The sequence below is a fragment of the Sphaerodactylus townsendi genome, linkage group LG09 (genome assembly GCF_021028975.2).
Source record: "Sphaerodactylus townsendi isolate TG3544 linkage group LG09, MPM_Stown_v2.3, whole genome shotgun sequence".
NCBI lineage: Eukaryota > Metazoa > Chordata > Lepidosauria > Squamata > Sphaerodactylidae > Sphaerodactylus > Sphaerodactylus townsendi.
This window is the reverse complement of record NC_059433.1, coordinates 51239685-51266500: the sequence shown is the minus strand read 5'-3', so window position 1 is coordinate 51266500 and position 26816 is coordinate 51239685. Positions and strand designations below refer to the sequence as shown.

At 39.8% G+C, this 26816-nt stretch overlaps 1 protein-coding gene across 4 annotated transcripts in view; it reads left to right on the top strand.

Moving 5' to 3' along the window:
- NOL4 (nucleolar protein 4) overlaps positions 1 to 26570 on the top strand; it is a 171178-nt gene extending 144608 nt beyond the window's left edge. For 3 of the 4 annotated variants that reach the window (XM_048507906.1, XM_048507905.1, XM_048507907.1), the window contains 3 exons: positions 12173 to 12286; positions 18155 to 18335; positions 24654 to 26570. In XM_048507906.1, coding sequence (XP_048363863.1) covers positions 12173 to 12286; positions 18155 to 18335; positions 24654 to 24847 — 489 coding nt within the window. In that variant the 3' untranslated portion in view covers positions 24848 to 26570. Of the gene's footprint in view, positions 1 to 6677; positions 6784 to 12172; positions 12287 to 18154; positions 18336 to 24653 lie in introns of those variants that run through there. The other variant, XR_007245470.1, reaches the window with a different exon arrangement.
- The last annotated feature ends 246 nt before the right edge of the window (positions 26571 to 26816 follow it).

The following is a 26816-nucleotide window of genomic DNA, read 5'->3' as shown; positions in this document are numbered from 1 at the left end:
AGCACTTTTGTAAAATGTAAAGCTTTCTCAAAATTACTGTGTGTTGACTAGATGCACAAAATTATCAAAATAATATTCTTGGTTTGGGTAACCCATAGATTAATAATATATAGACTTAATCATTAAGTACAGTAATAATTTATAAACTATGATCAGTGATACATTACACATTGAGTAAAATGTTGATTTGTACGCTCCTATGACCAGTAATATGACTTTTAGTGCCTATTTCTGTGTTTTCATGTTGTATGTGTAGTAAAAACACAAGCCTGACAAAATTCTCTGGCTTTGGGTTCTACATTAATATTATACTGATTACCTTACACAATAAATAAACTGCTGATTTAAGCGATTTTATAACCAGTGATATGGCACTTGTCTCTTGGTTTGCCTTTTATGCACAGTCCCGTTATTAAAAGCAAAATTTTCTACATGATTCATATGAATTTGTTTTCTTTTTGATTATGTAGGAATAAAAAGAAATGGAAAGTGTTAGAGGACATGTGGCATATGACATTAAAGCACTAATAGGGAACAGTTACTGTTGCTTAGTGCTGTGGAATTAAATGAAGATGTAAACACTGGATTTAATTAGTGGAAGACTGTGATGATAAATGGGAATGTGCCCTAGATTGCCATCTGCAATCCTAACCATACTACATAATGGAGGCCAATTGTAAGCCCAAAGCGATGGGAAAGGTTCTGTCTCATGGGGTTTCAATGTACTCAGTTCAGTATTAATGTCATATTTTTAAATGGTGATGATCGCGACTTCATTTGCGCATATGACATATTTATATTTTCTTGTTCAGTGGCTTTGTCTTCATTTGAAAATCTTTATCACAAAGAACTTTGTGTTTCTTGCTTCTGTTTCCTTTTGATTGGTTAAATAACAAAAAGTGAACAACATGCCATTTTATGGGATATTACTATCGTTATATATGCCTTAATTTTTTACCAAGGGTTATCTTCTACTTTTAGAACTAACCATCACATAAATATATAACATATAACTAAACTGAGTTTCTGTTTTATATATACAATTGGACTCCCCAACATTATTTTGAACAAAGGTATTTTTAACTACATATTGACTAATCTGCTGAAAAATAGAAAATTTAATAAATAAGCTATAATAGTAGACTCAAGTGCACAGCTGATTTTGAAACATTGGATGCTATCACTGATGCATCCTTCTGCAATATTTTTCTCAAACCATATCATATCAATTGCAATAGAAAAATCATGAAGAAATCAAAGATAGTTAGAATTTTTCTTTACAAAAATCCTTCAGCATGTAACAAACAAATCTTAGTAAATCAAAATTTCAATAGCAGGCTCCAGCACACACCTGGTATTGTGATTATTAGTGGGCTTATTGTCCATGTTTTACAATCCAATCCAAAAGCAGGTTTCCTCAGTTCTACTGTGCTTTGTGCAGCTCACTCCTAGGTAAATTGAATAGGATCACAGCCTTTGTAACATAAAATATCCTGATAGTCTTCATAGGCTTGTTTAATGAAAGACTAACATGAACCAAGCAATCCTTTTATCATCGTTAACATCTTAAGTAGACTACTTTCAACGTATCCCTATCAAATATGATCCCTATCTATCGGAGGGTTCAGTATGTTCATGAGGGTTCAGTAAATTCTCAATTGGCTATTAGCTGTGAGGCATTCATGAGCTTTTTTGCAGATAAAATCACGTCGCTCCGCCAGGATCTTCCTGCCATTTTGTCTACAATTAGTGAACTGGAGGCCCCCTTGCCGTCTTCAGGCCCATGTTTGGCCCGGTTTTCCCTGCTCTCCGAAGCCGCAGTTGACAGGGCCCTGGCTGCTGTTAGACCTACTACTTGCCCTCTGGATCCGTGCCCCTCCTGGCTTATTAAAACCTGCCGGGAGGAGTTACGTAACCCCACCTGTTGAATATCATCCAATATTCTGGCTCTCTTTGGAGGCAGGAGTCTTTCGAGTGGGTTGAAGGGAAAGGCAGTGGTCCATGCACTCTTAAAAGAAGACCATGCGTTAGATCCTGGAGATCTGGCCAATTACCGCCCCGTTTCGAATCTTTTCGTTTCCTGGGAAGGTAATTGAGAGAGTGGTTACTTGGAGCAGCTTCAGGGGTTTCCTGGATGACACATCGGCTTTCGATCCCTTCCAGTCCGGCTTCCGTGGCTGGAGCATGGGGACGGAGAGCAGGTTCTCGGTCAGCATATCACAGATACGCTCCATGATACAGCTAGACCGAGGCGGATGCGACGCTGCTGGTATTGTTAGATCTGACCGCCTTGTAGCGCTTTGATTAATGGTCGTATCAATGACCTTTGACCCGCACCGCTTCCTGGCGCGCTTCCGAGTGCGGGGCATTGTCCCTTCCAGTGGGATTGTCTCACGTTCCCCGCTTCGGGACCGGGGTCAGCAAGTGTAGGTGCCCGGGAACAAACCTCCCAGAAGGTGCCCACTTCATTGTGTGGAGTGCACTCAGGGGGCTCCTAATATCCCCACTTGTTATTTAACATCTATATCCTGTCGACCCCTTGCTCAGCTGAAATTACGGAGCTTTTGGGCTGATCTTGTCATCAGTATGCCGATGACACTCAGCTCATTCTCTGTCAGATGGAGGGGGGAGCTGTCAGAATCAGCCGCCCTAGCGTGCTCTGCTGCAGCATTGCTCTTGGAGGCGGTAGCTGGGTTGGTTGCAGCAAGAGCAGGCTTGGAAACCTAAATCCATCAAAGCGGAGATCAGCTTTGGCTTGACCGGTAGAGGGGGAGGTTGGGAACTTCCAGCCGCCGGTGTGGGAGGGGGGGTCTCATTGGCATGCCGACCCCTCTGTCCGCAGCCTACAGGGGTCCACCTGGATTCGTCTCTTTCAATGTGGGGAGACCCAGGTGGCCCAACATACAACCCAGGCTTTGCGTTTTTCCCATCTTTCCTTCCAGGGTCTCCGGCGGCTGGCTCCCCCCTTCCTCTCCAACGCGGATCCCTGGCCACTGTGATCCATGCAACGGTCACCTCCAGGTTTAGACTATTGGCTAACTCGCCTTCTACGCTCTGGGCCTTCCCGCCGTTTGATTCGGAGGTTAAAACTGGTTAAGCGCTTGTCATGTGGCGGCGCGGCTGCTCACAGGGGGCGCCTGATGATCACATCCCAACCTGTGTTGCGCCACCTACGCATTGGCTTCCAGTCGAAGTTCGAATCATCTTCAAGGAATTCAATGGGTGTTGGACCTTTAAAGGCCTTACAGCGGCCTGGGACCCTACGTGCACCTTCGGGACCGCATTTACCCCATATGTTCCCTACTCGAAGCCTCTGCTGTTCCGGCAGAGGCCAATTTGCTGGTGGTTCCTGGCCCCTCAATGGTAGCAACTGGCCTCCCACTTTCGGGCCAGGGCCTTTTCAGCCCTGGCCCCTGCCTGGTGGAACACTCTTCCTCCAGCTGTCCTGGGGTTACCTCGCGGGACCTTGGTGCGGAGTCTCCGCAGGAGCCTGTAAGACTGAGGTTGTTCCATGGCGGGCTTTGGAGTGTCCAGTCGCTGAGAGTGCCCCCCCTTTGGGATCCACCTTTGTTACTTCCCCCCTCTGGGAGGGTTTTAATTGGGGTTATTGCGGGACGTCATCTTTATTTATTAATTTTTATCACTGTATTTTAATCTAATTTTAATGGGGTATTTATATGGGTTATTGTGCACTGTGTAGATGGAAATCTTATAGACATTTTGGCCTACAATCACTCCAAGAGCCCTTCGGGGGGTAGAGCGGTATAAAAAACCCATAAATAAATAAATAAATAAATAAATAAATAAATAAATAAATAAATAAATAAATAAATAAATAAATAAATAAATAAATAAATAAATAAATAAATAAATAAATAAATAAATAAATAAATAAATAGCTTCCTTTATATCTTTTCCTGGTTAAAATCCGTATTCTGATGTGAAGCCTACTAGTTGAACACAGGGCAATCATTCTCTCTCATCTTCTCCTATCTTACAGGTTGTTCTTAAGATTCAGTAAGGAAGACAGAACCATGTACAGTACAATGCTTTAAGTTGAACTCTATAGAAGGAACCCTCCCCTCAAACCTCGTATATGATCCTTGGGGGTATCCTTTAGAAACGTGTTCAGATTCAACACTCTCCATCAGGAAGTTATCCAGAAATCTGCAGGTCATCAGAAGGAAATTATTTTGTCATTTTAAAAAAGTGGTGGTGGTTCTGCAAATTATTTTAGACCCACATGATTTGCACTGGCAAAAATTATCTGGCTTTCAGTTAATTGTTTCATTATTCTCTTCCTACAGTGGGGCATATGAATCACAGATGTTAAATAAAAGGCCTTCTTTCTCATTATCATCTGTCCACCATATAGGAAAAAATTAAAGTTGATGATGGAGGAAAGGACTGAAAATATACCTACCTGAGATGAGATTTGCTCTAAATATCTTTCAATAATATTTTACACCTCAAGAAATAATGTCATGTTTGAGTAGACACATCTGATGACCGTGACCACCATCTAATTAAAGGCTAACAAAGAAGTTAGAGTTATATTTCATTTGTTTGTCACTTCAAAATTTTAAGTCACATTCTTTGTATTAGAAGTAATACTCATCATGCTAGAAAACCAAATAGCAGTTTCCATTGATTTCGTTAGGAATGACATTTCTAGATGTTGCTACATTCATTTAGTTTGAAAAAGAAATTCCGAGGGATTATGCCCTTCTCTAAGGAATTCTTCTTACCAAATTTCAGGTAGGTCCCTGTTCTCCTTTGCACAACAGATATTGGCTGTATGAACTGGGAAGTTTTCTGTCCTTTTCAGGAATCCTCAAAATTAGGTAGTTTAAAAATGTATCACACAGGCAAGGAAAGTCAACCCCTGATCCCCCCCCCCCAAAAAAAACCCCAGTGCTTCATTTCCTGCACTCTGTTTCCTTCAGGATTTTTGCCCCAGTTTGGCTGACTTTCTTTATTGCATCTGGCCAGGAGAAAATAAGCTTAAACAATGAAGTTCAGCAATGTAAGCTAGTGGGGAAGAATCTGGTTAATTCCTGTACTATATGTACTCAGGTTTCATTTCAAAATGAATCTTTTTGCTTTGCACACACAAAAATGAATCTTTCCATGGTTCACAGTGCTTTAAAATAAAGATAACCAAGAGATCTCAGATCCTGAATCTTCAGATATTTCTTTGTCATCAGTGGTCTCTCAGTTTTCAGTATGTATGTGTGTATATATGTTTATGTTTGTACTTTGCTACTGCTGGTGGAAAACCTTAACTGTATCCCCAGCCCAAACTACAAGTCTGTTTATTGCCAAGAGTGAGATAAAGCTTGGGTCACTGCTTCTATTCCACCAATGTTTTTGCACCACTGCCTGTCAACCAGTATATACTACCAAAGCTTTTATCTTTTTTCCCTGTTTATGATGGGTTTCTGGGAGTGGAGGAGGCAAACCTGAGCTTCTGCCCATATTTCCCCTTCATGGGCTTACAGCATGCACAAGCCTCAACTTGCTGTATGGAATACTAATAAAATGAAAACAACCTATGTTCTTTCATGACTGCTCACCAAAAAGGTCAGACCTCCCCCTCCCAAAACCCACTGTCCCCAAGATCTGTTTATTTCTTAAAGCTGAGTTAGAAATTCTAAATCTCGCCCTCTGCTGGAAAGTTGGAGCACACTGTCTTCCTCTCCGCATGGGCCCAGATGTGTAAGGTCCCTGACATTACCTTTCAGGCTGCCTTTCTGGGACTTGAGTTAGTAGCACAATTTGAAGCACTTTGGCTTAAAGTTGACTCTGTTACTCAAAGGCAGATGCTCATAAGCAATAACAGAAGGATCTAGTGTATGCATTAGGGAGATACTTCATCTATTCACTACCATACCCATCCTGTGTTTCACTACATATCTTTCTGCTTGTGAATCATATATGATTACAGAAAAGATGAGTTTGTGGGTTATAAAGGGAGACATGATGTTGATCCATAACAGCAACCTATGTATCCTGGCCATTGGAATGCAAGAAAGCTGGGATTCATTGCCAAATACTTTAGTTTGCACAAATATGTTAATAATTGCAACTGCAGAAATATTAACTTTTTGGACAGCTTAAACTAAATTCCATTTAGATTAACACAATTTATTGCCAAATAATGTATCTCAGCCTGATTGCTGGATAAATTTCTCCATGAGACAGGACACATAAAAATCAAATCAATTTAGTTTACTACTGACTTCATAAATAAATAACACATGATTTTCCCTGGCCTTAACTAGAGCGGTAATCCTATGTGCATTTATTTGAGAATAAAGCTCACTGGATTCAGTGAAACTAAGTAAACAGAACCAGGACCAAGCAGCACAGCTTTTAGACTGATCAACGCATGACAAACAGGTGGTTTCTGATTAACCTTGGGAAGAATCGGTTCATTTTGCCGTATTCCTACTCCACATGATATTCTGTATTCATTACCTGTTGACAAAGGCTGCTTGCCAAACTCCTCTTCACACTTCCCTGCCTTTACAAACTACCAGCTTTGTTTGAACATCTGTCTCATGTAAAAATCACATCAAGGTATTAGGAAATCCTAAAGCACAACTCACAAGAGATACACATGGCATTCTAGCCAGCCCTTGCCCAGTCAAATTGTGTATGCCTTTACTTTACAGGTAGTCCTACCCATTTCAGTGAGACAGGAATAGATTGGATCTGGCTTTGACATTTTGAACCTGCACAAATAGGAATTGCCCAGAGTGTGCTTGTTGTCTGTTCTCTGTAAGTACAGATTTTTGCAGAATGATCTTGGGCAATTATTACTGTTATGTGTTGATATGGAACAAGAGAGACTTCTTCTAAATGTGTGTCTCTGGCAAACAGTCCCCCTTTCGGGACTATTATAAACAACCAACAATAAGAACAAATTAGAAGCAAAGTGAACTGTGTCTGAGTTAAATGGATTGCTGCTTTGAAAATTAAAGTTGCTGTTTTTTCAAAGTAATGTGTTCAGTAATAATCATATTAGCTGCTCAAACCCCCCCCCCCCCCCGCCAGCAGTTGCTGGGAGATTTTTTTAAATTTCTAATCAGAGCAAGAATGAATGGAAAATATTAAAACCAATGCCAAAACACAAGGCTACAAGCATTAAAATGACAAATCCTTTTATATTTACTGAGGACATGAGGGCATATTACATTAGAACAATATCAGTACATCCAATAGAGTGCAGTGCTGTTCTTCAGTTTGTAATGTGGGATGTTGCTCAAACATGCATATTGTGCTGGTTTAAATTGCATGTTTCATAATAAGGGAGAATAGCTTAAACATATGCCACTATTGTCAAGGGCCCCTTCCGCACACGCAAAATAATGTGTTTTCAAACCACTTTCACAACTGTTTGCAAGAGGATTTTGCCATTCCGCACAGCTTCGAAGAGCACTGAAAGCAGTTTGAAAGTGCATTATTCTGCATGTGCGGAAGGGCCCTTCATACCGCATAAAAATAATGCGTTTTCAAACCACTTTCACAACTGTTTGCAAGAGGATTTTGCCATTCGCGCAACTTGAGAAGAGCACTGAAAGCAGTTTGAAAGTGCATTATTCTACGTAATGTGAATTCGTTTCAAAGTACCACATTCTTAATTCTGTAGCAAGATGTTGGTGAGTATATTTATGTGGAAGATATTCAGATTTCATTGACAGAATATTATATTATTCATATGAGATCACTTAGTAAACTGAAATATAAATAAGAATGCACTGTGTATCCCATAGCTAATATTACTGAAAGTCAGTTATTTTCTCTGGGAAGTGTTCCATGAGGAGAACTCTGAGGTTAACGTTTAAATGTCTGAATTCCAGATAGGTTTGCGTTGGTGCAGTTGCTTTGGAATGGATAGCGTTGTCAAAGTACAAGCACATTTACACTGAAACTAAATTGAAAGATCAGAACTTAATATTATCTTTAGAAGTGTATTGATGAAGCTTAAAAGCTGTCACATAAAATCTGCATAAGATTCAGCCTTAAACTTGCCTTCTGATACAAAGTGTAATTGCAAATTATTACCCCATTTGTTATTGTTTTATGCAATTTATTCTTATTCCTTCCTATCTAATTACATAACCATTGTCTCTAGCCAACGTGCTATAGAAATTTCTGTGCCCTTTGAGACACTTTTAAAATGTATTACTTATTACTTATATTTGAAAGCAGCTCCTGATTTACTTGCAATGCTAAACATGTCCAATTAGAATTCTATGCAACTGTATTTGGGACTTACTGCCAGAACAGTGCTTTTACAACTGCAAGTTATTATGTTAGTTTTACCCAAGATATCCAGCATAATAGTTCTTTTGACTGATAAGTATACATTAATGTCATGTTTAGGCACTTATAATTTTAGTTGTTAAGGGGGAACATGATGGCTATGTTTAAATATTTGATGGGATGCCTTGTCGAAGAGGAGCAAGCTTGTTTTCTGCTGCCCCAGAGACTAGGACAAGGAGTAATGGATTCAAGATGCAGGAAAAGAGATTCCACCTAAACATTAGGAAGAACTTTCTGACTGTCAGGGCTGTTTGATAGTGGAATTCACTGCCTCGGAGAGTGGTGGAGTCTCCTTTGGAGGTTTTTAAACAGAGGCTGGATGAACATATGTTGGGAGTGCTTTGATTGTGTGTTCCTGCATGGCAGGGGGTTGGACTTGATGGCCCTTGTGGTCTCTTCCAACTCTATGGCCTCTTCCGCACACACACTTTCACAACTGTTTGCAAGTGGATTTTACTATTCTGCACAGCTTCAAAGAGCGCTGAAAGCAGTTTGAAAGTGCATTATTCTGCATGTGCAGAATGAGCCCAAGATTCTATGATTCTTGAATTACAAAATACCATTCAAGAATTTGACTGCAGCTATTGATTCTATCAGTGTTAATGTTTTCAGCATATTTGTTCTGTGAGGGTTGAAGTATATGGCTGGATAGTTTAAAAGATCACTTTTATTTTTGCATTATTTGTTCTTAAAACATATGGCTTGAAGGGGGCAACATCAAATTGTGTCATTTGAATGGTTTTAACATTCAACTGGTTGCTAGTCCACCGTGATTTGTGGAATTCTGATTTTAAGGCTCATGTGGAAGAAATGTCATATAAATCTGCATTTAATAAATTTAATAAATAAGGTGATCACTTACAATTCAGTGAAAAAATTTGAAAATTAAGGCATGTTCAGAAATGGAGAGACCATATTTTGACTGATATCTTCCCATCTTTTTATGGCTTGAAACAGAAAGCCAAAGAGATCCCAACAACTTCCAACATTTGAGGGCCCACCATAATAAATATAAAAATAATGACACATGAAAACAAGGGCAGCAAAAAAGAAGAAGAAAGAATGACAAAATCATTCATTTCAGCAAATTGTATATTTTATTCACTTGTGAGTGCAGCTCTAGATTGAGAGAGTCTGCCACATTTTGGACTGCTAGAGATGCATATAAAACCATGTTGGAAAATTTATCAAATGCCAAAAACATCAATAATATGTTTTTGAGCTTGAAGTCCCTTTTGAGCTTGAGGCCCTGACCAATAGGCTCTCCTACCATGTCTCCCCTACCCTCCACCCCCGGGCCCTGGCTTTGAAACAAACATTCCTCAAATAAGATTGCAAGAAGGTCTACTCAGATGTAAGTCCCATTATATTCAATGCCTTACTTTCAGCAGAGTGTTCCTAAGATTATAGTCTTAATTATGTACTGAACACAATACTCAACAGTTTGCAGGGTTTTCACTTTCTTATTGATGTGTCATATTTCAATAGATAACATGCTACTGATTTATCATCTGCTAATCAAAAACCTCAAGACTAAAACTAATAATATTCAGTCAATAGAATGACTCACATTCATTTCCCCTGACCTTTGAATCAGTAATTTACATTTCATCTGATTTTTGCCCTTGTGCCACCAGCAGGTATAGAACAGCAGTCTAGAAACTGATTTTATTTGTGTGGTAGACATGCCTTTGAGTATTTGACTGAATGGCTTTAAGGCAATGAATAACAACGGAGAAAAATATTTTTATTGAAAATATATCATTTCAAAACTAGGGAAGCCAGCCTCCAGGTGGGACTTGGAGATCCCTTGGAATTACATCTCATCTCCAGACTACAGAGATCAGTTCCCTTGGAGAAAATAGATGCTTTGGAGCATAGGTGTCAAGCTTGCAGCCCTCCAGATGGCAGAGGTTAATGGGAACTGTAGTCCATAACATCTGGAGGGGCGCAAGTTTGACACCTATGCTTTGGAGGGTGGGCTCTATGGCATTGCAGCCCACTGAGGTCCCTGTCCTATTCAAAATGCATCAGGATACTATTCAGCTGGTATTCAGCCTTTGCATAGATGTTAAATGCCATAAATTAACGAGCCATGCAGTGAGTTTAATAAAAAAAAATTACTAGAAGGTAAAAGCAACTGTGCCTCTCAGAGTTGAAAATGGAAAGATAGTCCAGTTTCTGAAATGCTTAACAACAAACATGCAACAGTAATGGAGAGATTTCATTATCCAGAGTTGCAAGGCCTTGGGGCCTCAGTCTGAGTTTGAGGGAAGGTGAGAAAATCACAGTTTTATTTGTATTGGCATATTAAATGCATATATCATTTTGCAAAAAGAAAATTTTCCAAAAGTAAATAGTCAATAATAATATGTGACTTTGAGAAGCTGATTGAAAAAGAAATATGTCCTTGTCTACAGCCCGCTCACACAGAGCCAGGCAAACTGCCAAACACTTCCAGTGTAGAGAGCAACTGTTATAGGGAGATTAAAAAGGAAGCAGATGCCCCCGAGATACCTAGAATAGTTCTGTTCAAGAACAAAGACGAGCACACTTGTAATAATTATTGCTGTTGTTATTTAAAACATTTATGCCCCACCTTTCTGCCTTCATCAGGGCCACCAAGGTATCTAACAGATTAAAAACACGTATTATGTAAAAATCTTAAAAACCATTAAAACCAAAACTCAAGTACATCATAAAAACAATTAAAAGCTAAAATGCACATCAAAAAACTTAAAATCAACAATTAAAATATAGGGCATCACTGAGAAAATGCCAGATGAAACAAAAAGTCTTCATTTACTAGAGGAAGATGGCAAAAGAAAGGGACCGGTGATTCTCTCTGGGGAAAGAGCTCCATAGTTTTGGTGTCACAATCAAGAATGACCTTTCATAACTGCTACTCTTGTAATCTCAGAAGGCTGGGCCACTGAAAGCAGGTTGTCAGAAGATGACCATAACAGTTGGGTAGGTTTATAACAGATTAGGCAGCATGCTAGTCCCAAACTATATAGGATTTAAGGTCAGCATCAGCACCTTTAAATTGCATCCAGAGACTGATTGGAAGCCAGTGACAAGGAGCCAAGACGAGCGATATGGTACCTATCAGTTATCTCAGTAAACATCCTGCCTGCAGCAATCTGCACCAACTGAAGTTTCTGAACACTTTTCCAAGGCAGCCCTATGTAGAATGCATTGCCGTAAGCTAATCTAAATGTAACCAGGGCATGTACCACGGTGGCCAGATCTTTTCTGCCCAGGAAAGACTACAGCTGCCTAACCAATCACAACTGGTAAAGGCCATTCCTTGCTACAGTTGCCACTTGCTTATAAAATAGTTGGCTTTTTTTCCGAAAGCATCCCCAAACTATGGACCGTTTTGTCAAGGGGAGTGCAACACCATCCAGAACAGGTGACACAGAGTGAGTGAGATCTTTTGCTCAATTTCCATCATGTTAGGATTAATCTTTGGTTTAGTAGTCTAAAACTGTTTCTGGTTATTAGAAATTTAAGATTAAAAACAGGCTTGCTCATATTTCTAGCAACATACTGATGTCATTTTCCCAGTGTAGCCTTAGTAACATATAGGAACATCTGTATATAAATAAATCAGGGAGGGGAGTCAGAAAACACATATTTTAGGGACCTGTGGTTCAAATACAGGCTTAACTTCTAACTAGTTTTCATTTTTCATGTTTATAGTCTCCATTTTCACTTTTCATTGATATGAAAATGCATCTGAATGAATGGACCCTCCTGCATCTGTTCTAATTATGAGCACTGTTGTGGATTTGATAATGATCCTAGTATTTTCTTGTGTTTTCTCTCTCTCTCATAGTCACGACCCATTCCATCACACCTTACTTCAGCAGTAGCGGAAAGTATCCTGGCATCAGCCTGTGAAAGTGAAAGCAGAAATGCAGCAAAAAGGATGCGGCTGGAAAGACAGCAGGTACAAGATAAACTGGGGGGGGCAACCAAATAGAGTGAAGAACGTGCAGTCTTCAGAAAGCTCTTACTACCTGTTAGGAGAGAGGAGTAAATTCTCTGTGAATTCTGTTACATATTTTTAACCTTTTCAGGAGCACAGTGATGCATTTGGCTGGAGATAAGTGGACCCTAGTTCAGTGGAATTTACTCCCTAAAAGTGCTCTTTGGCTTTGCAGAGAAAGGCATTGACAGACCACCTCTGCTTTTCCTTTGCCGTGAAAGCCCCTTGCTGGGGTCGCCATAAGTCTGCTGCAATTGGATGGTACTTTACACTCCTGCTCATGTTCTCTGGATTCTATCATGAGAACCTTATTTCCATGTCCCTCTCCAAGCTCCATTTGTATGTTTAAAGGAAGAAAGCTAGCAGGCACATGGTTGATTTGGGGCTTTCAGATAGTATCTAAAACAAACACCAAGATAAATGAAGTCTGCCAACTATTGCCTCAAGGGAAAGAAGTTTGAAAGCCACCTTGAGTCTCCTTACAGGAGAGAAAGGTGGGATATAAATCCAAACTCCTCTTCCTCCTCCTTCTTCTCATCCGCCTAACCAGGCAATTGTCAAGTACCCAGGAGAAGACTACTGAGCTGCATTCATTTTTCTCAGTCAGAAATTCTGCAATTCTAATGTAAACATCTAATGCTCAAGGATCTTATCACTGGTATGGTCTGCAACTTCCTATATTGAATGTTGCATTGGAAGTGCGAGCATACCTGATTGAATTTTAATGCACCAACTCTAGAGTGTAATCCTTGGAGAAGTGATCTTGTCTCTGTCTCAGTGCTTCATCTGTAATTGAGCACTGTAGAGTGGAAATAATATCAACCTGATCCCCACACACAAAAAAGAAACATCTGATGTGCGTCCCTTTTTTTTATTCTGAAAGAAACAAATTCTGTGCTGGGGATTATTGGAAAGTGGTTGGAAGCAAAATATGTCTATATTTGGAACATCTGATGCAGTTCACAAACTCAGCAGGAACATTGTAGCACTGAAACAGTTGCAGAAAGGGCAACCAAAACTGGCAAAGTGTTTGGAGCTTTTTAATTTGGAGAACTGGGTTGAGGGCATGCTATTACTTTTTTAAATAATATATGGTGTAAAGCAAATGAAAATAAAAATTTCTCTCATTTCCTTTTCATTCAATGAAGAATCAACTTGTGGGATTCACTACCATGGTTTTAGTGGTGGCTGCTAGTTTAGTTGGCTTTAAAAGATAAATTCATAGAGGATAAATCTATTAATGGCTGTAAATCGAACCTCTATATTCAGAGGCAGAAAATCTTTGCATATCAGTGCTGGAGGCTTTAGACTCCATCTTGTGCTCTGTGATCTTCCACGGATGTCTGGTTAACCACTATGTGAAACAAGAAGTTGGAATATATGGACCATTGGTCTGATCCCACTTTGGTCTGTTTTTACATTTCTATGCATGTCTGTCCCAAGCCATTACCATACGCACTGTGTGTAAACAATGATACTAAGAGAAATGTATGTACATTTATTTACGTATCATTATGTCACATTTAATTAAAGTAAAAAAATGTACAGCACTATAAAGAGGAACACAAACAACTATGATTTATGTAGAATTGGAAAAATCCATAATGGCAAAAGTTTCTGAAAAGTTGTTTCAGTTAAAACAATTGTAGTGTCAAAACAGTTCTAGAGTTGTTAAACAATCCTGAAGAGTCAACAGGGTAGAGTGGTTAGAAATATGTACTAAAATCTAAGAGAGCTTGAATTGACCTCACTCCCTGCCTAATCTACCTCACAGGGTTGTTGTGAGGATAAATGGAAGAAGGAAGAGTAATGTTGAAAGCTGCAAGAAAAGAAGGATTTAAATTAAATATCTAAATAAATAATGTATTATTGTCAACTATAACATCATTTTAACATCATTTGCAGTTTAAGTGTTCTCGAGGTTGTGTCATTACCAGGAGCTGGCCTTTGCTGGCATTACACTGGTAGCCCACACTTCAGACTTAAGCTGCCAAAAAGGCATAAGTCTCTTGAGGCCCATAGAGGCTTCTTGCTGGTGGGGAGGCTACTTAGCTTTGTGAGCCTCCTGTTGCTGCTGGGAAGCCTCTGTGGCCTCCATGGGAAGAGAGTGGCAGTGCTGCCTCTGGTTTGGATGGGATTTTCTGTAAGCTAATTTAAATGCATGGATAGCAGAATTTTTACAAACCTTTTCCATATTTATACACTTAAGTCACCACTTACATGCAGACCGTTAGTTTGTTCACACAGGAGGCAAAAATAATGCTTCTACAACATAGTGAAGACGTTTAAGGTTGCAATTCTTATAAACAAAAACCAACCCTGTATTTTCTGAGCTGTTTGTCTTACTTGCTAGGCCTTTTTTATCGTCTAGAGCACAGCCATTTAGAATCCTCTATGCATCCCTACTTTTTAAGAAGCACACACCTGCATGTCTCTCTCAGAAACAATCTTTTGGTCAACTAGAAATGACAGGGAGGATCAGCTTATCAGTCTGAAGGTCAGAACAAAGACCTCAAAGACACAATCAAGAAAATACCATTTTCACGCATGCGGACGGCCTCAGCAGAGGCCGGTGACAGAAAGCGGCTGAGGCGGCTCCCAAGCATCGGGAAGTCGCCTCTTCCCTGCCCAGTCCCGCTCACCTTGTCCCGTCATCACCTGCTGGCTGTTGAAACCAGTCCGCTGCCATCACTTTGCCCCTCCGACCTCCAGGGTGGGAGGGACGGCGTCAGACGGCCAGCAGGCGACGACGGCTGGCTGAGGACAAGGTGAGTGGGACGGGGCAGGGAGACAGCGTGTTCCCGGCGGCGCGGTTCGCACCGCGCCACCGGGAAGACGCTTTCCCCCCAACAACAACCCTTTAAAGGGTTGTTGTTTAGGGCGGCCTGACGCCGCCCTGGGGGAGGGGGAGGGCAGTCAGGTCGGTGCTGCTGCGTTGCAGCAGCGCCGCCTGTGCGAACGGCGGCCTGGGGGCGGCGTTTTTACCGCCCCCAGGCCGTCATTTTTGGCCCATGCGGAAAGGGCCATTGTTTGTAACAGGTTAAAAGTATAGGTCTATAAGTAGAGTCTATAAGTAGAGACCTCAAAATTAGCAAAGGCTGGCCTCTTTTCCTGAGGAGATGACTCTGCCCGCAGTCCATCTCCTTCCATGGCAAACAAGTGGTCTATCAAGTAATTACCTTCTCTCTGTATGACTTTTGCTTTGTTATCCAGCCTGACTGGGGAGTCAGTTTCAGTTGTGTTAATTGCCTGTTATCTGTCAATTGTTGAATAAACTCTGCTTTGGATGAGTGCTTGTTTCTATGAATCTCTGGGTAAGGGGAGGTAGTGTGGAGATTTTTCCTAACAGTGTTAATTCTGTTCCTCTTGGAGGATGGGTCTGATCCACCATTCCATTGACAGGCTGCAGCTATGTAACATGATAATTGAGAGTACATTCCACTCAAGAGCCTAGCAGCTCAACTTTTGTGCAGTGTTAAACTACTTGCTGCAGGACACTTTTGTGCAGTGTTAAACTACTTGCTGCAGGTCACCCTTGTATAGTAGGACCAGCCCTAAAACACCAGCCTAATTTTCATACCTGATACAATGTGAAATAAATTTTGTTAGTCTTTAAGGTGGAACTGGATCTTTTTTGTTCCGCTGTTATTGACCAACCCAAGGATACCCGTGCAGAGTGTCTGTGCTTTATTCCAACACCTGATTGTATCTGAAAAAGTCATGCTGTGTTTGATAGGGGAAAGGAGAAATAAAGAAACAATTATAGTAGACTCCGAAAGATGAGTTTCCAGAGTAATCAGAGCCAGAAGGATGATTTTATTATAAAGGAATAATCCATCTATCTGGTTTAGGTCTTCAGAGGCCACCGTTCATGGTTCATCTTTTTAAAACTGTGGGTTTCATATAAGTTGATGCATTCTCTGTTTAACTGGTAGTGTTAATACATTTTTATTCTGGTAGCAATTAACGACCCTCAAACACTTAATGTTAATGGGGTTTAATGAACCAAAGCAAAAGGCAAATAGCATCAAGTTCCTGTTTAGAAAAAACCCCACTGCTGATGACATCGACTCTGTAACCTTATTAAAACCGAAGGAATTTATTGAACACTTTGATATACCAAAACATGATTTAATAATTTGAGCTTTCAAGTTTACTGCTCATAAAATTTTAACTGGGTCAAGCCCAGAAAGATCAAAGCTAATGAAAAACACAATATTAGGCCAAAATGATTCTTTTGCTAGCTTACATATAAACCATATGGTGCTATGAGACAAGAGAATACTAAATAAAATATCCCTTTCCCAGTTCTCATCATACCCAACAACCTTTCCCCAAAACTAGAAAACTTTGATAGGGAATCCACCTATAAAAGCAAAGAAAATGTTCCTATTTAAATTGTTAACAGAAAATATTAAAATTTGTGTCAAGACAAATTCTGCTTCAATGCAATAGAACTGGCAATGTTGACATTATATATAAAGCACCTAAATCTGCATGTGTTACCTATTTAGTTTCATCTCAGATAACAAACTTAAGTGGCAGTAACCTTTTCCCCCAAGAAGCCAAACCAAAATGAAGACTGCCTATAGCCCTTTCTGAACATGCAGAATAATGTTCTTTCAGTTCACTTTCACAATTGTTTGCAAGTGGATTTTGCTATTCTGCGCAGTAAAATCCAGCTTCAAAGTGCATTGAAAGTGGATTGACAGTGCATTATTCTGCATGTGCAAAAGGGGCCTATGTGAGGTGTGCTCATTATACTCAACATATTTAGAGAAAATACTAGTCAGATGTGACATCCCCTGATGTATATTAGTGTAGAGTGATGAATTTTCTCCTTTGCATGGGTTTGCTCAGCTCTAGCTTGTAAAATTCCTAGTGATTTGGGGACAGTGCCTGGGGAGGATGAATTTCTCAGAGAAGGATGTTCAGCAGGGAATCGATCCTAAAGAACCTGTTCTCAAAGTTGATGTTTCTTCTAGGGAAAACTGATCTCTACAGTTTGTATTCTGGAGATCACTTGTAATTCCAGAAGAACTCCAGGTTCCACCTGAAAATTGATAATTCTAGCTCCGTTCCACATTCCAGAATTGTTAAAAAAATTGTCCCTAACTTATTCATGCTGAATATTCTTTTGTCACAATGGAAAAGCTGCCATGTCCACTGTTGCTAGAATCATTCTTTTCTACTTCCGAAGAAGTATTGGATTGGCTGTACTTTTTCATTCAAAGAATAAGGATCCACTGTGCAAAATTATTTACAAGAATAATGGTGGCTAACTAGGAATGTAGAGATATTTGAAGAGATGCATTAATATGAGATAAAATGGTCCAGATAATGGCAGGTAGCTAATCTGTATGGGGTTTTAATGTATGTGCCCAGTGTTGCAAGGCATGACCAAGCTTTGGGGGTTATTTATTGCTTATCAAGAAAAAATCCCAATTAATTATTGCAGCAAGAAAACTGGCAGTGTAATAATGTCTTGTTGTCTCCTATTTTTAGATGTCTACAGCTTTGGTTTCCTTGACACAAACAAATGCTTTGAGGCTGTGAATATTGATAGATTGGATGGAACTGCCAATATAGTAGCTACTGATAGAAACTACAGTGTCATTTATAGGATAAGCCACAATAATCTCACAGTTCCTTTCTGGCAGATAAAGTGTCAATAGTCTGTATTGCGCTTGTTTCACATTTTCTTTAACCTGTTGTGAAAGTAGTGTAGGTCCATCTATTAAATAACAATGCAGTGTGCGCTTCATTCAAGGAAAAAAACACAGTAGTGATTTGACATTGACACTCTCCATTGAACCATTGTTCTTCCAGGATGAGACTTCTCCAGCTGACAAACCATTTAAACAGGAACCAACCCAGGTCACTTATTCAACCTCAGCTGTTTCTAGCACACAGGAGGTGTTGTACATAAATGGAAATGGGACCTACAGTTACCATAGTTACAGAGGGTTAGGAGGAGGTTTGCTGAATCTCAGTGATGCTTCTAGCAGTGGTAAGTATTTTTACAGACTTATGCATTTATATTTGCATGCATGATTTTCTCACCCCAGCAGTATTTAAGATGAAAATTACTGCCTAATTTTATTAAAGATTATAAATCTGCAAAGTATTCAGGATCTGTGGGCTTACATTAACAACTTCTCTACAACAGATTACTTGAGTTATTTTTCAGCCTGTACATTTGTGTATAATAACAGCAATACCATCTATCTGAAATTTAAAGAGAATGCTCTTTGTATATCATATTAGGCATAGAAAAAATATTTATAATAAAGACACCCTTAAAAGGACTCATGCTTAATTATGTCCACTAAACCTTTCCCTATAAAAAAATTCTTGTATTGTGATCAGAGTTGGATTTCTTCTAGTTCCAAAAGGAGGGTGCTCCATACTTGGAGGAAGCACTGTGTAGGCTGATTCTCTGCATACTCTCACTCTTCATACTACACAAAGGACTTCATAAAAATATGATCTTAGCAGGCAATAGCACCGACATGTATAATCTCTTTGGTTGCTATGAAGTCACTCACCACAACAATTAAAAACCATGACTATATGCACTGGCCTTTTCTGCACAAGCTCCTGGAAATGTTTTGAAAATGTTTTCACGCCCCACCCCCGACCATAGTTACTCCCTCAAAAAGCCTTCCTGGCTGCCATTTTGTGGTTGTTCCAGTAATTTTTTTAACAATCTGTAGATCTGGTGCTACAAGGCTTCAGAGCCTCACACTGGGATTCTGTAGGGGTCATGTCTACATAGCTACATGACTACCCGATTTTTTTAAAAAAAACCTTACAAAAATACAGCACAAGATGGCTGGCACAAGCTCAGAAAATGGCACCAACAAGGAAGTCTGGGGACTGCAGAGTGGTGTGGGAAACCGTTTTAAAAGATCTGCACAGCAAGTGAAAACGGTTCCACAAAAGAAACACTTCCAGAAAACCTTTTTCAAAAGGTTCAAAAAAATCATGCAGAACTCAATGGAGGAAATGTTTTATTTCCTGCCTCAAATCATTTGTGTGGAAAGGGCCTCACATTTTACTTCTTGTTAGAAGCATTTTGTCTACAGAAAGGAGTCCATACAAATGGAATTTTAAAAAATGAATGGCATTTCAAAAGTTAATACCTTTCAGGGTTTTATTTACTTGGAATATTGTTAAGTGTCTTTCCACCCAAACTAAAGGTGAAGTACTACAAACTGATAAATCTGTAAATTCAATAAATGTATAAAATAACATAAAATTAGCAGTGACGTTAAGAGTAAGGTAAATTCATTAGCCATTTTTATTCAAGACTGAATGCATTCCTAAAGAGAAATGTCTACAATCCCTCTGGAAGACTTGGAAGGACAGGACCTATCTCCCCTGGGGAAGGGAGTTCAGTAATCCATGGGATGCAATTGAAAAAACCCTCTCATGTGTTCCAGCCAATCAAACTTAAATAGTTTCCACTGGAGAACATTATTTCTGGTCCTGGAGCAAGGGAGGGAGTAACTGCTCAGAGGGGAATAACAAAGCTACCACATAAGTAGAGAAAGAAGAGGCCACAACGTTTACTGGAAACAATAACAGGAACATCGATGCAGCATGCAGCATGGATCCAGCATCAGAAACCTGCATTTTGACTGATAATATCAATCATCCACTCAGCCTTCCTGCTGGAGAAGCCAGTGCAGATTATATCAAACCCTGTAGTAAGCCCATGGGTGCAAAACTCTGTGTGGTTCTCTTGCTATCAGAGAGTGAGGGCCATGTAACAACCCCCTCTTATGAGTGTCCCCATGCCTGAAGAAGTAGGCTTGTCCTCCCACCCCCACCCCCAAAATTGGGATCTGGCCTGATGCCCAACCTTCTTGGAAAAGCTGTAACAAAAGAAGCATGGAACGAGGAGTGATATAACACCAATCTGCAACAGCCACAACACTGCCCAAACAGCCATAAGAGCTGGACAACCACCCAAAGTTCCTGCAGTGAACAACTTGGAAAGCAGGCTGTCCTGGATACCATGAAGACAAACTTCCTGTCCCTATTTGGAATGGTGCACACCGTCTTCCCAAAAAAGAGCCATGTCCCAAAAAGAAATGTGTGGAGACTGTGTGGCAGAACCACCAGTTGCCTCCACAAGCTGTCCTGATGCCCTGGATACCTTCTGCCTTTCCTGGTCGACCTTTGCGACTTTGGAAGTCCCTATAAAAGAGGAGCTTGAAGGTGATCCAAAATAAGCAACCATGAAATCCAGTACACAAACTGCTGGCAGCTGCCTCAGAAGCCCTTTAAGGACGCTATCGTAATGGGTTGGCGGGTATTCGGTGCTGGTAGGGAACCCCTTTTCCAGACTCAATGTGCTGCTGCATACTTTATAAGTTACAAAAATTGGTGACACTGAGGGCCTTGCTATGGAAGGAGGTGGCTCACAAATGAATGTGCATAGTTTTGAGGGCCACTCCTTTTCCCTTGAGGAGGTTAGGAAGTGGAGGGAGCTTCTCTGCCTTCTGGCTTGGAGAAGATGAGGAATGTCACAGTTGCATGGGAGACTGCACCGACTGGAGTGTGTGATGGAATTAGGGTTGCCACCCTCCAGGCAGTGGCTGGAGATCTCTGGGATTACAACTGATCTCTAGGCAACAGAGATCAGTTCATCTGGAAAATGGTTGCTTTGAAACGGAGACTCTATGACAGTGGCGTAGGAGGTTAAGAGCTCGTGTATTTAATCTGGAGGAACTGGGTTTGATTCCCAGCTCTGCCGCCTGAGCTGTGGAGGCTTATCTGGGGAATTCAGATTAGCCTGTACACTCCCACACACGCCAGCTGGGTGACCTTGGGCTAGTCACAGCTTCTCAGAGTTCTCTCAGCCCCACCTACCTCACAGGGTGTTTGTTGTGAGGGGGGAAGGGCAAGGAGATTGTAAGCCCCTTTGAGTCTCCTGCAGGAGAGAAAGGGGGGATATAAATCCAAACTCTTCTTCTCTATACCCCATTCCTCAAAATCTGCTCACCTCAGACTCTGCTTTCAACATTTCTAGGTATTTCCCAACTTGAAGCTGGCAACCCTAGATGGAACTGAGTACTCGTTAAGTGATCACTCATCACCAAGAACCCATTCTTCCTCCCAGAAAGTGGTCTTGGTAAAGGTTTATATCAGGGGCCAATACTACTCCTTCTGAGTAGACTCTGCAAAGACCACCCCCTGCTGCAACCTAAAAGGTGATTTACCCAGCCTTGGGGCTGGCTTGTGCAGCATGCCTTTGGAGTGGGGTTTGGAGTCCCCTGGGGTAAATATAGGGGTGGTGGCATCAAGCCTGGACAGTGCTATTCTAGGTGGAAAGATAATCTCCTTGGAGTAAAAGGATGAGCATGTGCATAATAAAGATGAAAGTTTAACCCACAAGAAAGAGGCATTTTTTCCAGTAACCAAGCGCCTTTGTTTCTTTGACCCTGGAAGATTGAAAACTATTGGCTGGGATCCAAAGAGCTACTTAGGCTCATGCTTGCAGAAGTCCAGTGATCATTTAATTTCCTCTGCTTGGTACAGGTGTAATTTCCATGCCATACCACAGACTGTTTCTGAAATCACTTTTGTGAACTAATGTCACAGTTCTTTGGATCTTGGCCATTGTTAATAACTTTACATCTCAACACAGATTTTAAAATTATATATTGTAGCTATAAATTATTGTCCATAATATTAATGACCCATTTAAAGGTAATATTTGAATTTACCAGAACCTGTTCACTCCCATCAGGCTATAATCGAACTGGCTGTTCCATATTACCAGAATCTATTGACTCCCCTCAAGCTATTAAGTATAAAACTGGCTGTCCCATAGGAGTAACTGGGATGGATTATTGGAAAGATAACTCACATATGGGTTTGATTCACGTGAGCTATCATTGTTTTTATCAGTGAAATAAGCTGCCATATTATATGTCTGACCAGCATTCTAGAATTCTAGGTAATTGATGCTGCCAATGAGTAATTTATGAGGCAATAACTACCTCATGTTAAATCTTGCAAGTCATTTGTCCAGCAGTGTATTTAACGTCAGGTTTACTCAGTAGCTAATATGATAAATGAATGCCTAAGTCTTTTAGAGGATCCAGAGTGCTTCTAGCATTTCGAATGATTTAGTTAAAACAAGAGCTACTTTACTTTCAAAAATATGTGATACTTATTCAGCTTAAATGAATCCATAAACCATAGTCAAGTAACAAGTTAAATTATAAATGACTGAGTCACCCCACTGATGGCTAGAGAAATGACATTTTCTGAGTATTAAAAATGATAGGACACAGAAGAATGTTGAGCTTATTTTACTGCTGCAGAAGATGCTGAACTTTTCTGCAAATGCGTTAGTAATCCTGACTTACAAAAATATACAATAGCATTTGGTAACTCATAGAGTTGGTAGTATTCCAGTATTTGAACACATGCCCCAGTCACTATACCCAGCTTCCAGCACTGACAATAAATCAATCCAAATTCCAATGTAAGTAATCATCGTTTGGGTTAAATGACTTCAAGATCACATAGAAACAAATTTGGTAATGGAGCATTAAGGGCAGCCAAAACCAACTTTCTTTTATTTTTATATCACAATTTTCAGCTCCTGATTGTATCTGCATATTTTTCAAACGTACAGCATTGGCCACCCTGAAGACATTCCATAAATAAAATTATGTTTTAATAAATAAAATATAAGGATGCATGACTTGTGTATTCTTGAATATTACTTTTGTCCTATTAAAACTGATAGCATGGCTAACATATAATATAGAGTTTCTCTATCCTTGCCTTCCAAACTGGAAACTACTGTTAAACTAGAAAAATGCTTTTCACAAAGAATTCCAACTAGTAACAGTAACAACAATTGATTGTGACAACAGAAACATAACTAATTTGTGTGATTACCTGATTATTCACAGTGAGGTTCTGAGACTTCAAAGAGAATTGGCTGGGGAATCTTTGTTTTGGGTCATGTTCAGCATTATTATCCACCACCCTGTTTGCAGCAGGGCAGGCGTGATCCATCAGCTGGTTTTGTGCTTCCATACAGGGGTAGGGGGAGGTGATGTTTCGCAGGTTCTCTATCGTACATGTGCTCTAATTTTTAATATAATCTTTAATTTTTATCTTTAATCTTATCAATAGATCGATATGTCGATCTATCAATAGATTGATATATCAACATAAAATGGCAAATTATTAAAGAAAAGTCTTGAATATGGCATCTTTACATTTTGCCTGGACACTGATTGTTTTTATGGTGGAAAGTGAGAGGAGAGGTGTAGCAAGGGGGGAAAGCACCCGGTGCATTGGTGTGTCCTCTGCCCCTGCCCTGCCCTGCCCTGCCCTGCCCTGGAACACCCTTGCCACACCCCCACAGGGGTGCATGCCTGGTGTGTCACGCACCCCCGCCCCTTGGCTGCTTGGAGCTATGCCTCTGGAGGGGAGTAATGGCAGCATTCAAACTGCAAAATCGCAAAGGGACAACGTGAACTGACATTTGGTAGGCTCCTCAGGTTCACAATTGTCCGTCTCCCAATGTGCTGTATACCCAAGCATCAAGACTGACGGGCTTTTCCCAGTGTGGTCTAGAATCACTGACTGCTTGTGTATAAAGCTACAACGTTTGAAATATTCCAGTTTGTTGATCAAATACAGGGGCAAATAGAGTGTTTGGACTAACTGACTAATCTTATTATTTTTACATTTTTTAGTATTAGTATTGATTTATCAATCTATCAATATGGTTATTTATTTATTTTTAAATCTAGAGATCTGAAGATATGCAGAAGCAGGGCGGTCATGGGCAATAGAAATAATATAGCAGGACAAAAAATGAGAAGTAAGGAAAGAGGGTGAGGGGGAAGCATGCAAAGCAGCACAAGGGAGTGGGGAATAAGACTAGGTGGGTTGCGGGTAGAGGAAAGTAGTCTGGGGCAAAGCTGTACCCATTGGCAAATCTGTCCCACGCTGGCAGCAAATCAAAATTGTGCTGTAAGTGGATTTACTTGCTGCAAAGAGAGTGGAAAGTGAAAGCAGGGCTATAAGAAATATGTCCTTACAAGAAATCTTGCTGTGGCGGACATTCACCTCCACCACGTAGCAAAAACCTTGTGCGTAATTGGCCATGTTCTTTTGAATTGTTTAAATATTTTAAATGCACTTTATTTTAAATGCTGTTTTAAAGTTGAAATGTTAAAATGTTGAAATGTTCATCACCTTAGAGACCCAACAGGGTAAAAAGGTGCATTGAAATGTTTTAAGTAAAGACCTTGATATTTGAGTAGCTTTTGTTTGCCATTTCCAGGACCAACTGATCTCAGTATGAAAAGGCAATTAGCAACGACTTCTGGATCTTCCAGTAGTACCAGCTCCAGACCACAACTGAGCCCAACAGAAATCAATGCAGTTCGGCAACTGGTTGCAGGTTATCGAGAATCAGCTGCATTTTTACTGCGTTCTGCAGATGAACTAGAAAACCTTATTTTGCAGCAGAACTGAGGTTCATGGCCATATTGCTGACCTAGGTTTACCACAGAATTTCCACTAATGGCATTTTGAATTTCCAGAGCAGATCTTTCCGGTTACAATCTTGTTGATGGGTTAATTGCCATAATGCCACACTTTCCTTGCTGTTCTAGGTGTGTTGAGGTTCTTCAAGTGAACTTGGATCTCTGAGATTTCTGAGATACTTAAATATATCCAACCTACTGCTTTATGTTTGTTTTTATGTATCAGCATCAACAGGAAAAGTGGCTAGAAATATTAGCTTGTTCTAACATGGATGGAAACAGAAGACACTGGGGGTTCAAAATTGGTCCAAAATCCAAGTGCAATATTAGTGGAATGTGCTATTGACTCAGTGGACTCAAAGCTGCATTATATGGCAAAAAGTTGCCAAATGCCCTGTTGTTAACAGGATGCAACTGCAATGAAAAGGATCTTGTATTTTAAAGAAAATGTAATTTTTATAGGAAAAAAACCAAGACAAAATGTTGTTTCTCATTCTAAATTGGTCGTTTTTACTTTGGTAAATTCGTCACTGATTTTTCCAACAATGTTTTGAGGAGTTAGTGATAGTCCTCTTCTCGGAAACTCTACCCCCCTTCACCAATCCACATCCACTCTATGACAAGTAACTTTTTTGTGCTGAGCAGTCCATTCCGTGGTGGATACCTACACAAATATCACTGGAATGATGTTCAAAGGAAGTAGACATTTCCAGAATTCACATCATTCTCATCTCCATTTCATAATGAGTTGCAACTTTATTATCAACTAATCAAGATGTGGGGGGTTCTTTTTAAAAGACATATCATTAATTTTCTTTTTTTAAAGTGATCTCTTAAGAGCTAGCTCATTTAACTCCAGGATTGCTGCTGCTGTCTTGTACAAGTCCTTCTGGTAGTGAGTGGATGTAGATGATTGAATGTGAAGAGGTTGCAAGTGACAATCGGAAAATTTGCACTCTGTGTGTATTTATTTGCTTTTCTTTTAAATTAATATGTAACTGAAAAGGGCCATTAACATTTCTGATGTGATTTTATAATGCTAACGCTGGTTTAAAACCTTTACAGAAATGTAAAGGATACAGCTGCCACTTAAAGCTCTCATTCCCTGATGTCCCCAACCCTCCCCCCATTTGTTATTTTAAGATGTCAAATACACATTGATGGTGTTTTTGTTGTGTGCTAAGGGAGTTTATTTTTACGTATTTATAGAAAAGTATTTTAGTTCATGCTTATTGTAATACCTGTTTGGTTGTTTAGCTTTTGTTAAATAAGTTCCTTGTGCATTCCTGAATTTGCCTTATTTTGTGTACAATTTCTTATGTAATTTGGTTTTTTGAAGATGAGTTTAAGGCATCAGTGATATTTTCTATCTACTTGTTACATATAGTTTTCCAAGTAATAACTGTGATTGTGACAAAGTAATGTGCACTTTTTCTTGTAACTGTGGACATTGCTATGCTTTTTTCCCTTTAGTGTTTCTTGAATTACTGTTGCTTACAGTTATGTTTTAAAGGACAACTTTTGTGATACTGTTAGTGAATATCAATGTTTAAAAAGCCTATTGAAATGAGTGTTTTGGAGGTTCTTAAAAACACAACCTATCTTTTTTGTGGATTTAAACATTCACAAATTCAAATGAAATTTTTTAAAAAATGAGGGCTGGGAAAAATCCTCTGTTTTGTTTGGGTAAATAAACAAACATTTGTGTTTCAGTACAGTTCTGTGAAATAATATTTTAGCATGTGCAAAGGGCAATATTTTTGGAACACTATTCACATTTAAATAAGAAAATCTAGCTTAAAATCCAGTTTAAACCTAATGCTACAGATGACTTCTAATGAAGTGTTGCTCTAGTTGCATAAAAGACTACAGTTTCCTTGAAAAGTCCTGATCACTTTCCATGACTGAAGTACAAAATGTGCACAATCCTGGCATTAGAAATACACCAGCATCATTCC